The sequence below is a fragment of the Ochlerotatus camptorhynchus genome, unplaced genomic scaffold (genome assembly GCF_037179485.1).
Source record: "Ochlerotatus camptorhynchus isolate MF236.1 unplaced genomic scaffold, CSIRO-AGI_Acam_v1.1 ptg000008l, whole genome shotgun sequence".
NCBI classification, from domain to species: domain Eukaryota; kingdom Metazoa; phylum Arthropoda; class Insecta; order Diptera; family Culicidae; genus Ochlerotatus; species Ochlerotatus camptorhynchus.
This window is the reverse complement of record NW_027040500.1, coordinates 3,340,646-3,354,050: the sequence shown is the minus strand read 5'-3', so window position 1 is coordinate 3,354,050 and position 13,405 is coordinate 3,340,646. Positions and strand designations below refer to the sequence as shown.

At 37.0% G+C, this 13,405-nt stretch overlaps 1 protein-coding gene across 3 annotated transcripts in view; it reads left to right on the top strand.

The window, feature by feature from the left end:
- The window catches only part of LOC135698300 (protein qui-1), a 252,835-nt gene that overhangs the window by 200,583 nt on the left and 38,847 nt on the right, over window positions 1-13,405 (top strand). For all 3 annotated transcript variants that reach the window (XR_010517471.1, XM_065218228.1, XM_065218216.1), the window contains exon 16: window positions 1,756-1,867. Coding sequence is in view for 2 of the 3 variants with exons in the window: in XM_065218228.1 (XP_065074300.1) it covers window positions 1,756-1,867 (112 nt within the window). In the remaining variant the exon portion in view is untranslated. The remainder of the gene's footprint in view (window positions 1-1,755; window positions 1,868-13,405) is intronic.

The following is a 13,405-nucleotide window of genomic DNA, read 5'->3' as shown; positions in this document are numbered from 1 at the left end:
AAGCGAGTTATTAACAAAAGAGAAAATCGATCACGGTTACGTTCTTATGTATGCTATCTGTCGAATTTGTAATCTGTGATGGATATGGATGTTACTGTTTTCCCACCACAGAAACGCCCCGTGTTCTTATGATAAATTATACATGTGCGTCTACATAACGCGAACCAAAAATCTTAAAAAAACAGCAATATTTAGTAATATTTTTATGCTCAATCGGTAGACAAAAGATGTACTTATTGGAGAAATTGATGCCTAATCGATCATCCCGATCAATACTGGAGTGATTTGAGATTTGGGCGTAATTGCTTTTGTAAACAAACACTTCAATCACCGATTTCTCGATTCCTAGAAAACTAACAACACACTTACGTACTGTCATTTGGAATAGTTTGTTAGCGAGATTGAGCTTTTATTCGCAAGAAATCAGCGATTGACATATTTGTTTACAATAGCAATAACGCCCAAATCTCGAAGTTCTCCGGAACTACGAAATGTTGCATAACATTGGTGCAAAATTGTGCACTCCGTGTTTGTGTGTGCTTTTTTTTTTTAGTGTTTTGAAGTTGAATCGCTGAGGAAACCTTATTGCTGATCAATCTAAGTACCACATAAAATTTCAAGAGCACAAATATCAGCTCTCACGAAACTTATAACAAAGAAACTGGAACTTCACGTTTGCTGCAGTGCAGTACACAAAGAGTTTCAATTTCATGAGTGAAGTCACAACCGTCCACGATTTATGCCCTAGAAATCTTGATGTGATAGGGAATATCAGCAATCATGACGGTCATTGTTGGACGCTTCAATGAGTCACCTGAAGAAAGCCTTAGGTGGCGGCCAGGGTAGACGTGACACGCGACGCGACGCGATGCGACTCACACAAGAAATAATAATAAATAATAAGATTCCTTTGAATTGGTCGCGTCGCATCGTCTACCCTGGCCGCCATTTTACTGGATTTTGGTCACCCGATTCTGCTACAGTGCGCAGAGTGCATGCTTCCCTGTAAACTGTACTGCGTGCTGCACTAACATCTTTGGTGTCATCACGATTGGAGTTACCAGATTTAGTTTTAATTGAACTCCCAAATAAACTTCATCCGCAATTTGAAATCAGAAGTAACACTCAGACGGTTCTTATGATCTGCCTGGTCCACCGTTAGTGTTTTCCGGCATCGCTTTAACACACTACATTCGGTTGATCAGTTATTTTTTTATGATTTTGCAACTGGGATTTTGAAAGGAAATCTGCAAAATGGATTCTCGAATACAGCATGTTGATCTTACAACTACTAGCAGCATGGTGTCTGATTTGGACAATTTTCCAAATTCCTCGATTTCAGAACACAAAACAGAAAAAAAATGCAAGCTCTGTAGAAATAAAAGCCAACAAAAGTTAAGACTATCAACTAAAACAGAATAGAAATACTAGGTACACGGCTTTACAATGTTTGAGCACCGAAACACACCATTTTATACCCCTTGAGACCAAAAATGTCAATTACTTGGTTTTTGCTGTTGCCATGAAATCTTAGTCTCATATAATTACTGGTAATTTAATGAGCTCGATCCTCGTCACAAGCATGTAAAAGGTACGCGTTGATGAATCTTTGTAAATGGTGATTTAATGGTGATGATGAAGAAACCTTTTTCGTTCCTCGGATGAAGCCAGAGAAAAAGCATGTTATTTGCATTCATTTCATTCCACCCAGCTCATTCTAGATTACTTTCTCCTTGTTTTTCTTCAACAATATAGCGAACACATAGCCCCGGTAACGTGCTGTACGTTGGCATTGGATAATAAGTACATTATCAGCAGCAGCGAGGACTCCAGCATCATCGTAGCCCTGTTTGACTGTGGGAAGGTGGTAAGTAACATTTTATTTGATTTAGCTTTGCACTTCCGATAAACAGACCTTGATTGTCCTGAATCTGTGAACATCAAACAACTATCTATACATGGTAGCGTTGAGAGGTAGAAATTCAAATGAACTTATCAAAGGTATCAGCTTGTTTGCTGTAATCAGTGTGTGGGTTCATGTTCATACACTACAAATCGAAGGCTACCCGTATACACACATTTGGAAACTAAATTAACGCCACTTTATTCTGCGGACGGTAGAATACACACTTTTTGATTGATTATCCTTTTCATAAAATTTGTATATGAGTATTCTGTCTAATTACTGCCTTGTTTCAACAATTGGATTAAATGCACGCATCTAGCAGAAGCGCGCTAATGGGGTAATGAAGAATTGGATCAGTGATAATTTTATACAAAGTTAATTACAACTGCTTTGCATCGTGCCAGGGATGAAGCAACTTGTTGAGTTGTGAATCGTGAACTGTTCATTAAAGTTTAAATGTTATATTTACCATTTTGCGACCTTTAGATAAAAAGAAACGCCATCATTTGTTCATTTGTTGATTGCTGGTTGGATAGAGGTGTTCACCCTGGTTGTTATGAAGCATATGATAATAGATATTTGCATACCGCCATTCATCATGTCTATTCCTACTAATGAGATGCGATGTTGAAACAATTTTTTACGTATATAATTCTGCTCATCAGGCGAATATTCATAGGCGCGATAAGTGGGTGGGACAGGTAGGACATGTTATGAGTTTGTATTCATGGTTTCCGATTATCTAACTTTAAATACATTGCTTCACACCATGAGAACTCTTCTGGAATAAGTCCAAAAGCTTTGTGACAAACAGGATTTATTCAAGGAGTCATTCGTGATTTGTAGTTTGGCGTGAGAGGCTTGGATGCTAACTACTACGCGGGTCACCGCCGTTGCACATTTTTTGCCAGTCGATGTTCCTTCCCAACTAACAATTTTCACAATGTAAACGCTTTACTCATTTAATTTATACCGCCTCAAGCTGTATTCAAACGTTATACGATATGAAGAAACCTTTACTCCACCTCTATACAAGCAAATCTGGCGAACTTAGTCAGCTACTTATAGCTGTTGGAACGGTCGGGAGAAGCTCTTATTGCATATCCATTAACGCTTCTATACAGCTTTTATCCTGCTGTTTAGTTGTGTGTGAACTTGAAACGCGCTTATTCAATCTTTTCCCGATTATCCAATAATCACTACACAGCTTTCTCTTGAAACCGGGTTAAATACTGTTTACGCTTTTTTATGAAGGAATTTATTGAGTTTATTTGGCTGTGAATCAAATTAATCGAAATTAGTTACAAATCGTCACCAAATTATTTACCCTGCACCGGAACCTGGAATCGAACTCGAGACGACCTGATTGGCAAACCTTGACACTACCAACTGTGCTACGCCAACACTTTGAACTTATGTAAACAAATCAACATTCCCTTCTACAACAAAATCGCTGAGTAGAGGCTTTATAATAGTGCACATGAATCACTTTTCTCGACTAGTTATAAAAGAGCAGAGTAAAAGCTGTAAAACTGCACACGTCTAAAAATAAACCTAGTTGACTGTGAAAATGCTTCCGAAGTTGCTCTAACACAGTCTATAAGCTGAGTACAGGTTGTTTAGTTGTTGAAAAAGCACTTTTGATGTTTATGTTATTCTGCAAGAGTTGTTGGTTGTGTAGAAGCCATCAAATGAGTAATATATTCACTTTGATAGCTTTGTTTTGCAGCTACAAGTGTAAAGTTGATTAGTGTGTGTATAGAAGTGACATTAGCGTTTATTGGCTGATGTTATTCAGTGCGACTGACAAATTGAATAATGGTTGTGAGAAAGTTGAGTAATAGCTCTCCAAAACTATTTTGCTAGCTTTTGCTTGTAGCTGTATCTGCAGCTTCTTTTCAACTACTTTAAAGGGTGATACGGTCAAAATTTGGTCAAGGGAAAACGCGTGTAAATCGGTGAAATCGTTTATTTACAAAATCAAATTAAATTTCTTTTTCAAGTTCAATTAGTATAAAATTCAGGAAAAATATTCAGTTAGGCTTCCGCTTTTCCAAATCCGAATTGCCGGGCCTTACGCTTGACCCCTGCCATCAGATTTTGTACAGCCACCTTGTCCTCCTTCTTCGCCGCAGAAAGCCAGTTTGCCTTGAACTGCTGCTCGCCCTTAGCAGTTTTTTTGGTCTTCTTTAGGTTCCGCTTGACAATAGCCCAGTATTTCTCAATTGGGCGGAGCTCTGGGTTCTTGTCCTTGGGAACCACCTGCACGTTGTTGGCGGCGTACCACTCCATGGCCTTTTTACCGTAATGGCAAGATGCCAAATCCGGTCAAAACAGTACGGAACAACCGTGTTTCTTCAGGAAAGGCAGAAGACGTTTATTCAAACACTCTTTCACGTAAATTTCTTGGTTGACAGTCCCGGAAGCTATGAAAATGCTGCTTTTCAAGCCACAGGTACAGATGGCTTGCCAAACCAGATTTTTTCTTTGCGAACTTTGACAGTTTCATGTGCTTGAAAACATCTGCTACCTTTCCCCTTCCTTTTGCCGTATAAAACTCCTGTCCCGGAAGCTGCTTGTAGTCGGCATTGACGTAGGTTTCGTCGTCCATTACCACGCAGTCAAACTTCGTCAGCAGCGTCGTGTACAGCCTCCGGGATCGCGCTTTGGCCGTCGTATTTTGTTTATCATCGCGATTTGGAGTCACTACCTTCTTGTAAGTCGATAGTCCGGCTCGTTTTTTGGCTCGATGCACGGTTGTAGACGATACACCCAGCTTATTTGTGGCATCTCGGAGAGAGAGGTTAGGGTTTCGCTTGAAACTACCGGCAACTCTCTTTGTCGTCTCAGCGGCTTCCGGTTTTCGATTTCCCCCCGATCCAGACTTCCTGGCTGTCGACAAACGTTCCCAAAACACTTTAATTACATTTGTAACGGTTGATTTGGCAACTTTTAGCGATTTTGCCAACTTTGCGTGCGAGTAGCTCGGATTTTCGCGATGCGCGAGCAAAATTTTGATACGCTGCTCTTCTTGCTTGGACGGCATTTTGACAACTGAAGAGTGAATTCCAAAATCAAAATAGGAGCAACATTCTACACACACACACCTTCAAAATGAGGGGTGTTCAGGTTTTTTAAATGCAAAATTGAAAGAAATACGTCAAGTTGATATTGACCAAATTTTGACCGTATCACCCTTTACAGTACAACGCTGGAAAAGTTGGCTTACAAAGCTGAAAATGTTAGTTGGGTTGTGAGGTCTAATGGAACTTGAGATGGTTCTGCAGATTGAGGCCACACTAAATTCAAGGTAGCCTTAAGTGTGCAGCTTTAGAATTGATTAAAAGATCCATAAAATATTGAAAAACGTTCCTTAAAAAAACATCCAACACCGGAGAAAATTCCTTAAAAAGTGTGAATAATGCATAAAAATATCAATATGGTTCATATTTTATGTAAAATTTTAGAACACAATTTTAAAAATGTTCCGCTGAATTTCTAAAGAATGAGCACAAATAGCATGAATTACCCATAAACATATTGCAAATGATCCATCAAACTTTCAAAAATGCACTAACGAAGTTGATCCATAGAAAATCAAGTTTGGGCACTTAAAAATATACGCACGATCTATTAATTAGACATGCATTGTTTATGTTTTGGACTCCATTGTTTTTAAATAAGATCCATAAACCTTTCAACTTTTCGAGGTTAATAGAACAAAATTAAAAAATTAGCGTCCATAACATGAACAATTTATGTCTAATTTATGGATCATGCTCATATTTTTAAGTGTGTGAACTTGATTTTCTATTAAACACTTTCTTTAGTTTCAGTTTCATTGCTGAATGTTTTATGAACCATTTGCGATATGTTTATGGGTAGTCAGTCAAATTTCAATGCTCATTCTTTAGAAAATCAGTGGTAATTTTTTGCAATTGTGTGATCATTCACACCTTTTTAGGGATCTTCATTTGGGTTTTATGGATCATTTGCACAGGAAAAAATTATTAATTTTAATTGTGATGTAAATATTCATTCACGTTAACTTGTGTTTCATTTCACGCAAACGAGCAACTTGTAAGCAATGTTGTTTACAAAAATGAACTTTGGTATTAAATATTTGTGACATTTCATTAAAAGTCTCAGAACTTTACTTGGTTTATAATGTAAACTTATATGATATGTGGCATGGCGATATGTGCATCATATTGAACAGAAATTTACACTACTTTTTCGAACTGTGTGGGTCATATGGTGTTTTTAAGGAGTGTTTAAAAATTTATTATGGATCATTTATTGGTTTTTATATTCAAAAATATGTTTGCCCTTAATTTATATTATGATGAGCAAATGATCGCTAATGGAGATCATTGATAACCTTCAACAGACAATCCAATTATACACGAAACGTAACGTAAACGTAAGATTCTATTGCAGAAACGAGAAACGTAAGATTCTATTGCAGATTTGTATGAAAAGTAGCAACATGAACTGATTCTGTAATGTGATTCGTAAAATATTTTTATAATTTTTTATGTACCCTTATTTTTCGAACCAAGTTAAGGGAAACTAATGCATTGCGCTCTTCATCTCGCGGAGGTTTTATACTAAAATATGCATTCTGGAAAAAAAAAAATTGTTTGTGCGCTGCAGTACATTGTATTGATAGTTTTGCTATTCGTGTCGCTTCACTATTGTTCAGAATAGTCAAGTTGAAATCGTCACAAAAAGCGTAAAAATAGCACTGTTTGATCCTTAAAAGCACTCTCCCATGAAAGCCATATAGGGTATACGTCCTTAACCTCGGTCTAATATGCAGCCATAGATTACGTTTTTAATCATAACTCATCAATTAATTTACCTGCAAACGATATTCTACTGCTAAATGGTATGCTTAGATATGCTTATCATGTCGTTTGCTATCAGGAACCGCAAAAAGTTGAAAAACTTACTTTTTTTAAGACAAAAACTCACCAGGGAAATGTATGTAATATCGGTCTATTGTCCCCAAATTGGGTCTATTTATGGATGCAACTTCGTCCTATCCTGTTTGATTCTCAAAAAAAACGCTTTTGGTAACGTTTTCTTACGTATTTTTTTTTTATCACTATCACTGTTAACTTAATACTCTTCATTCCTCAAAACATTTCTTAGAGAAAATTTTACGAAAACTACATTAAATCACTCAAGTTAAAAATTAAAAATTAAAAATTTCGCTTATCGTCTTTCGACCGCAGAATATCTAAATCAAAACATTGTGATGTTCATTATACAGATTTGGCAGAAAAAATCTCCCTTCCTGTTCGTTCCTTATCATCCAAATGCAAACCACATTGTTGACGTTACTCTTATTGCTATATGCTGTCAAATGAATTTCATGGGCCAAAGTTAGGAACATAGAAAAGAAATGTGTCCCTAAAGTTGGGTCCATGATTTACTTGTGAAAACGTTGTTAAACAATTAAAATAAACATAAAATATTCAAACAGTAACTGTGAGTTTTACGTCTAGTGTGTATTATCAGGTAATTCCATTCAATAAATGCCATAATCAGGCCATTTGATGATCGTCAGTGCAACCTTCCCATCTTAACCTTAGAAGTCATGGCGGCTAAAAACTCCGAACAGAGTGATATTCTCAACCAGTTTTATTACTTACGAGAGCTGAAAATGTATTGAAATGTTGTGATATAAATTGATTTGTGTGTGGTACACATTTATCAATCATCAGTGATCAATATTTTCCTTATTTTTTGTGTAATATTCCTTAATTAATTATTTATTTGCGTGATAGGCCGAATGAAAGGACTAGACCCACATTACATACCGTAACCCTATCACAATCGGAATTGATAAATAAAAATTTGAACGAGTTTTGGCAGTATCACTGTGATTGTTCGATAAAGGAGCAATCAAAAGATATTCATATTATCCACTGTTTAAAGGACGGCAGAAATTAAACTTCTAATAGGGTCTTGTATGTTGAAAATATTTAATATGAAGTCGACAATGTCAGAAAAGGGTAGCAGTCCGTTCGGACTTCGATATCTTTTGAGAAGAGGAGCGTTTTTATTTTTGCTATCTTTTTTGGATAGTGGCGAAAAGTCCTTTTTGCAGCTAGGAGAAGCATATTCATCTCAATTACCCTGGGAATTTTTAAATCTTCTGGGAGTGACCTTAGTTTCCTGACGGTGCACCATCGGGGAGGAGCATTTTTTTTTTATCGGACTGGATATTTCCACCGAAAAATCACCCTCACCGAATGAATCACACTTCAAGCAGTCCTTTACGGGGTGAGGATCTTAGCCCCAGTATGCACGCTTTACAGCTTTTTTTGTGACAATAATCCTCTTAGTGATTTTCACCACATTTGTCACAATGAGTTATGCTGCCGCAGTGGCTGGTCGAATATCCCAGTTTTTTACAGTTGGTACAATTGTATTGGATGGGTGTTCCAGTAACAAGGACTGTCAACTATATAAAACGGACACACACTTCCAATCATAATTTTTTTAACTCTTTATATGATCCAAATTCAAATGAAATCATTCATTTTAATTTAGGTGCTCCAGCTACTACAGTTAACCAGCCTTAATTGTTATGACGTATCTAAGTGTGTTTAAGTGTGTTCCTGCTTTAGCAATTCAGTATTTCAAACAGGCTTTCTATTCCTGCATGTCAGTATAACAATCAGTATTATCTTAAAACTAAAAACTGAACCTTAACTTATGTAAATACAAACGGCATTAATTGTTGTAATTGAGGATTTCAACGATTTTTGCTTGAAATTATTAATTATTTTGTTGTTTGTTGTTGTTGTTGTTGTTGTTGTCCAAAGTCTCAATATTAGAAATTGTATGTACCTCTCGGTAGTACTGTACCAGAAAGACAACTTAAACTTTGTTCTGAATCCTTTGAAGTGCTTTTCCTGGTAGTGCACCACCTAGACTACATTGACACAGCCTAGAGACAAACACCGATTTCTGTTCACCGGAACACAGTTCGAAAAAGTAGTGTAAATTTTAAAATGTAAATTTCTGTTCAGTATGATGCACATAAATGGAGCGTCACATATCATATAAGTTTACATTATATATCATATAAAGTTCTGACACATTTCATGCAATGTAGCAAATATTGTATACAAAAGCCCATCTTTGTAAACAACATTGTTTGCAAGTTCCTTGGTGGCGTGAAATGAAATACAACTTTACGCGAATGAATGTTTACATCGCAATTAAAATTCAGAATTTTTATGTGTGTACGTACACTTCGAAACAACGTACGTAAGCTGCGCAACAAGTTTTTCCATACAAAAAATGTGTACGATAAAGTTAGACTCCGTGAGCTTGAGTTGGAGTACAAAGCTGCCCTTTCTGCAACACACGAAAACTTTGTGTAGGATACAGACAACCGTCAAGGAAAATCCTTCTCGCTTCTAGGATTTCATCAAGAAACGCAAAGCTGACTACGGCGTCCCTGGCTCGGTCAAATTCGATGCAACCACTTCTCGCTCAAGCTCGGAGACAGCTAATCTCTTTGTTAATTTCTTTGAGAGCGTATTTAAACATAACATATGTGGAACTTGATCATCGACCCCTTTTCAGAGATTTCAAGTGGTATAGAAAGACATCGATCTGTCAAAATGATCATCTTCTTCTTCTTCTTCTTCGCATTTCAAGCTTATTGCATATTGCATATTAGCTTATTGCGTGCTCTCAACTTAGTGTTCCAGATGCACTTCCACAGTTATTAATTGAGAGCTTTTGATGCCTGTACCATTTTTGCATTGGTATAATTGTATGGCAAGTCCAATCATACTTCTATGCCCAGGGAAGTCGAGAAATTTTCCAACCCGAAAAATTCCTAGACCGAGACCGGGAATTGAACCCAGCCACCTCCAGCATGGTCTTGCTTTGTAGCTGCGCCTGTACCGACTGAGCTAAGGGAGGTCCCCTTCAAGGTCAAAATGATTATACCACCTGTAAAATGAGAAAGGGAATCAAGGGGGTAGTCAATTCTATTTAAATTATAATGACCTGGTTTATAATTCTATGACTAGCTTTTCTGAACTTATGTCTTTGTTCATCGTTAAATATTAACGTCCTTTACTTATAACGGTATAGCTGGATCTAACAAATTCCTCACCTTGCTTCACACAGTAAAACGTATTTTAAAGTTTGCATTTAAAAGGTATACATTTTTCACCGATATATTATACAATTACCTGCCACCCAAATATTATTCTGATATTTCATTGTAAGCTACTGTTAACTGTTTTCAGCCAAATTTTGAAAGTGTTTTTTTTTTTCTTAATATAAGCGTTAATATTCATCAACAGAATATTTCGTGCTGAAATCATTACGTTCATAAGTTGACTTACTAAAAGCACAGTTAAAAATATTACTGCTTAATAACGCTTTTGATTCGCTTCTGACCGACTTGAAAATACTAGTTAAATCCTTTTATAAGCTCTCTGTAGAGCAAATCGAAAAAAGAATGGCCGCATTGCCTTGATAATATACAAATCGCCTTTTCGGCCACTCTGTAACTCTTTACTGCTATGGTAAATTCTAATCAGCAAACGTCAGTTTGTGCGTGAAACATGGTGGACATTTCCTTACCCTTTCACTCATATGAAAATCCCATTAAATACTTTGCGTGAAGAGACGGCACTTCACTGGTACCATGGTGGAATGTAGAGATAATACAAATTTCTCTAGATTTCATGCACAGATTGACAGATGTTTATGGGATTTTACCATAGGAGTAAAAAGTTACAATGCAGAGTCGTCGAAAAACGTCAATGCTCGATAACTTTTTCAAAGGGACGTATCAGCTTTTGTAAACAATGCATTTGATCGTCGATTTGGCGTAACTGGTAGCTCGAACACGCTTGCTAACACCACTATCAGGTAGGGTAAAATTTCCCCTATCTGATGGTAGTGTTAGCATGCGTGGGCGAGCTACCAGTTACGCCAAATCGACGATCAAATGCATTGTTTACAAAAGCTGATACGTCCCTTCGAAAAAGTTATCGAGAATGCTTACTGAGCATGCAACCATATAACTGCTTCTTCTTCAAAAGAGTCAATGTCGCAAACGTAAACAATTACTTTTTCCGTGAATTTCTCGAAAATGAAAAACCACTCAAGTAAACCACCATGATGGTTATGTAGAGGGGGAGTCCCTCTATCTGATAGAATTGGTGGCTTATATGCATTGAATTTGAACTACGAGAAATTTACGTTGTTGCCATTGTTGTTTCCGTTTTCAACATTGGTCCTTGTGATAGCTCAGAGTGGATATCATGAAAATCTTATTTTGACAGATCGATGGCCAACTATACCAGTTATACCACTGAGGCAATACAAAAAAGAGGCCAACTTTTAGTCAGTATTTTGCATGAAGTTCCACATATGTTATGTGGTATTTAGTAAAGCATCACCCGTGCAACGCCAAGCAGGCTTCGAGCAGATTCCGTCTCATAACTTTAATCTACCATGCATACAGTTTTCTCCAGGTGAAGTTCAGACAGCCCTCGAAGATCTCGATTCAACGCCGCTACGCTTGCGTCGCTGCTATTTTCAACAGCTAGCTCCAAGACAGAACGTTCCCAAATGCATGGAAAACGGCATCCACAGGACCGATCCATAAGTCTGGAAATAAAAAATTTGTCACCAATTCGTGGTATATCCATACTTTGCACTCTCAGTAAGAAACTGATCCATACAGTTCTGTGCAGCGTTGCTGTCCCGATCATCACCTAGAGCCAGCACGGTTTTATGAATCACCGCTCAACGACATCAAACCTAATGTGTTATGTGTCAGCGATATCACGTGATATAGCATCAAAACAGCAAGTGGATTTGGTTTACGTCGATTTTGCGAAAGATTTCAATACAGTACCGCACAACCTCATCATTAGCAAAATGAATCACATAGGATTTCCAATCTGGATCAACTCGTACCTGTCTGACCGAAATGCTTTCGTCGTGGTGCTGATGATCTAATGATGACCAAGGCATTACGATCGATTCGAGGTTAACGTTTTGTAAACACATAAGCATCATAACTGCTAAAGCATACACTGTGCTTGGTTTCATTCGTCGTCATTCTTCTGGTTTCACCGATGAGTATTGCCTCAAGATAATATTCTGCTCGCTGGTTCGTAGTATCTTAGAATATGCTTCCCCAGTGTGGTCTCCATTTTACACTACGCATACTCTCACGATTGAACGGATTCAGGAAAGTTTCATGAGGTTTGCTTTACGGCTGTTTCCATGAAATGATCCAGTCATTCTTCCTAGCGATCCAGACCGATGAATGCTAATTGATTTGGAATCTCTCTCAGCAACGACTGTCCAGCTTCGACCTAATTACCGGCAATGAGGACTGTCCCGAACTCCTGGAACGGATTTCGTGGAACATTCCTCCTCGCAGATTTCGTAACTTTCCGTTACTGTCAATTCCATTCCATAGAATTAACTGTTTAATTCCTGTTTGCGTTCCTTTAATGATGTTTGTAACGAATTTGATTTAAATATATACAAATTTGTGTTTAGTAATATAATAAGACGTTTCGATTAAACAAGTTTTAGTTTTAAGTAATCATTCTATACGATGTAGTCGAAGACGATGTGTAATAAATAAATAACCGGTTTACAAACTTGTTTAAATAATAGAAGTTTATTCTCTAAACAAAGTTAGGATTTCCTGTTATATATGTTTTTCATTTGGCATGAATGCCCTAAATGTGATTTTTACAGGTTAATTTTTGGTCAAATACTAATCCAAGATATTTCACTTGACCTAATCAAGAAATAGGACCTCTGTTCAAAGTGACCATAAGAATATTACTAGGTCTCAAGATGGAGTTTTGGAAGCATTGGGAGAAATCTTCCATTTTTGTAAATAAGAAGAGAAAATATCTAATCTTTTCTGCAGTCCGCTGCAAATAACACGAAGACTTCTTTCTTTAGCAGAAATGCCTGTGTCATCGGCGAAAAAAAAGTTGTGGCCACCTTGAGGCAAATCAGGGAGGTCCGAAGTGAAAATGTTGTACAATATAGGCTCAAAAATGTTACCCTGAGGAACTCTAGCTCTAACAGGTAGTTTATCAGATTTTGAATTTTGATAATTTACCTGAAAAGTTCTGTTAGTTTAATAATTTTGAACTGATTTCATAATATAGAGCGGAAAATTATACTTTTTCAATTTATCAATCAAACCTTCATGCCAAACACTGTCGAATGCTTTATGTCTAGAAAAGAATTAAATTCGTAACTCTTAAGAATTGATGTGTATGCCCATGACGAAATCCAAACTGCTCATCTGCAAAAATAGAGTTTTTATTGATGGGAAGCATCATTCTATTTAAAATTATCTTTTCAAAAAGTTTACTTATTGAAGAAAGCAAACTTATTGGACGGTAGCTATAAGCTTCAGCTGGATTCTTATCCGGCTTCAAAATTGGAACAATTTTTGCATTTTTTTCC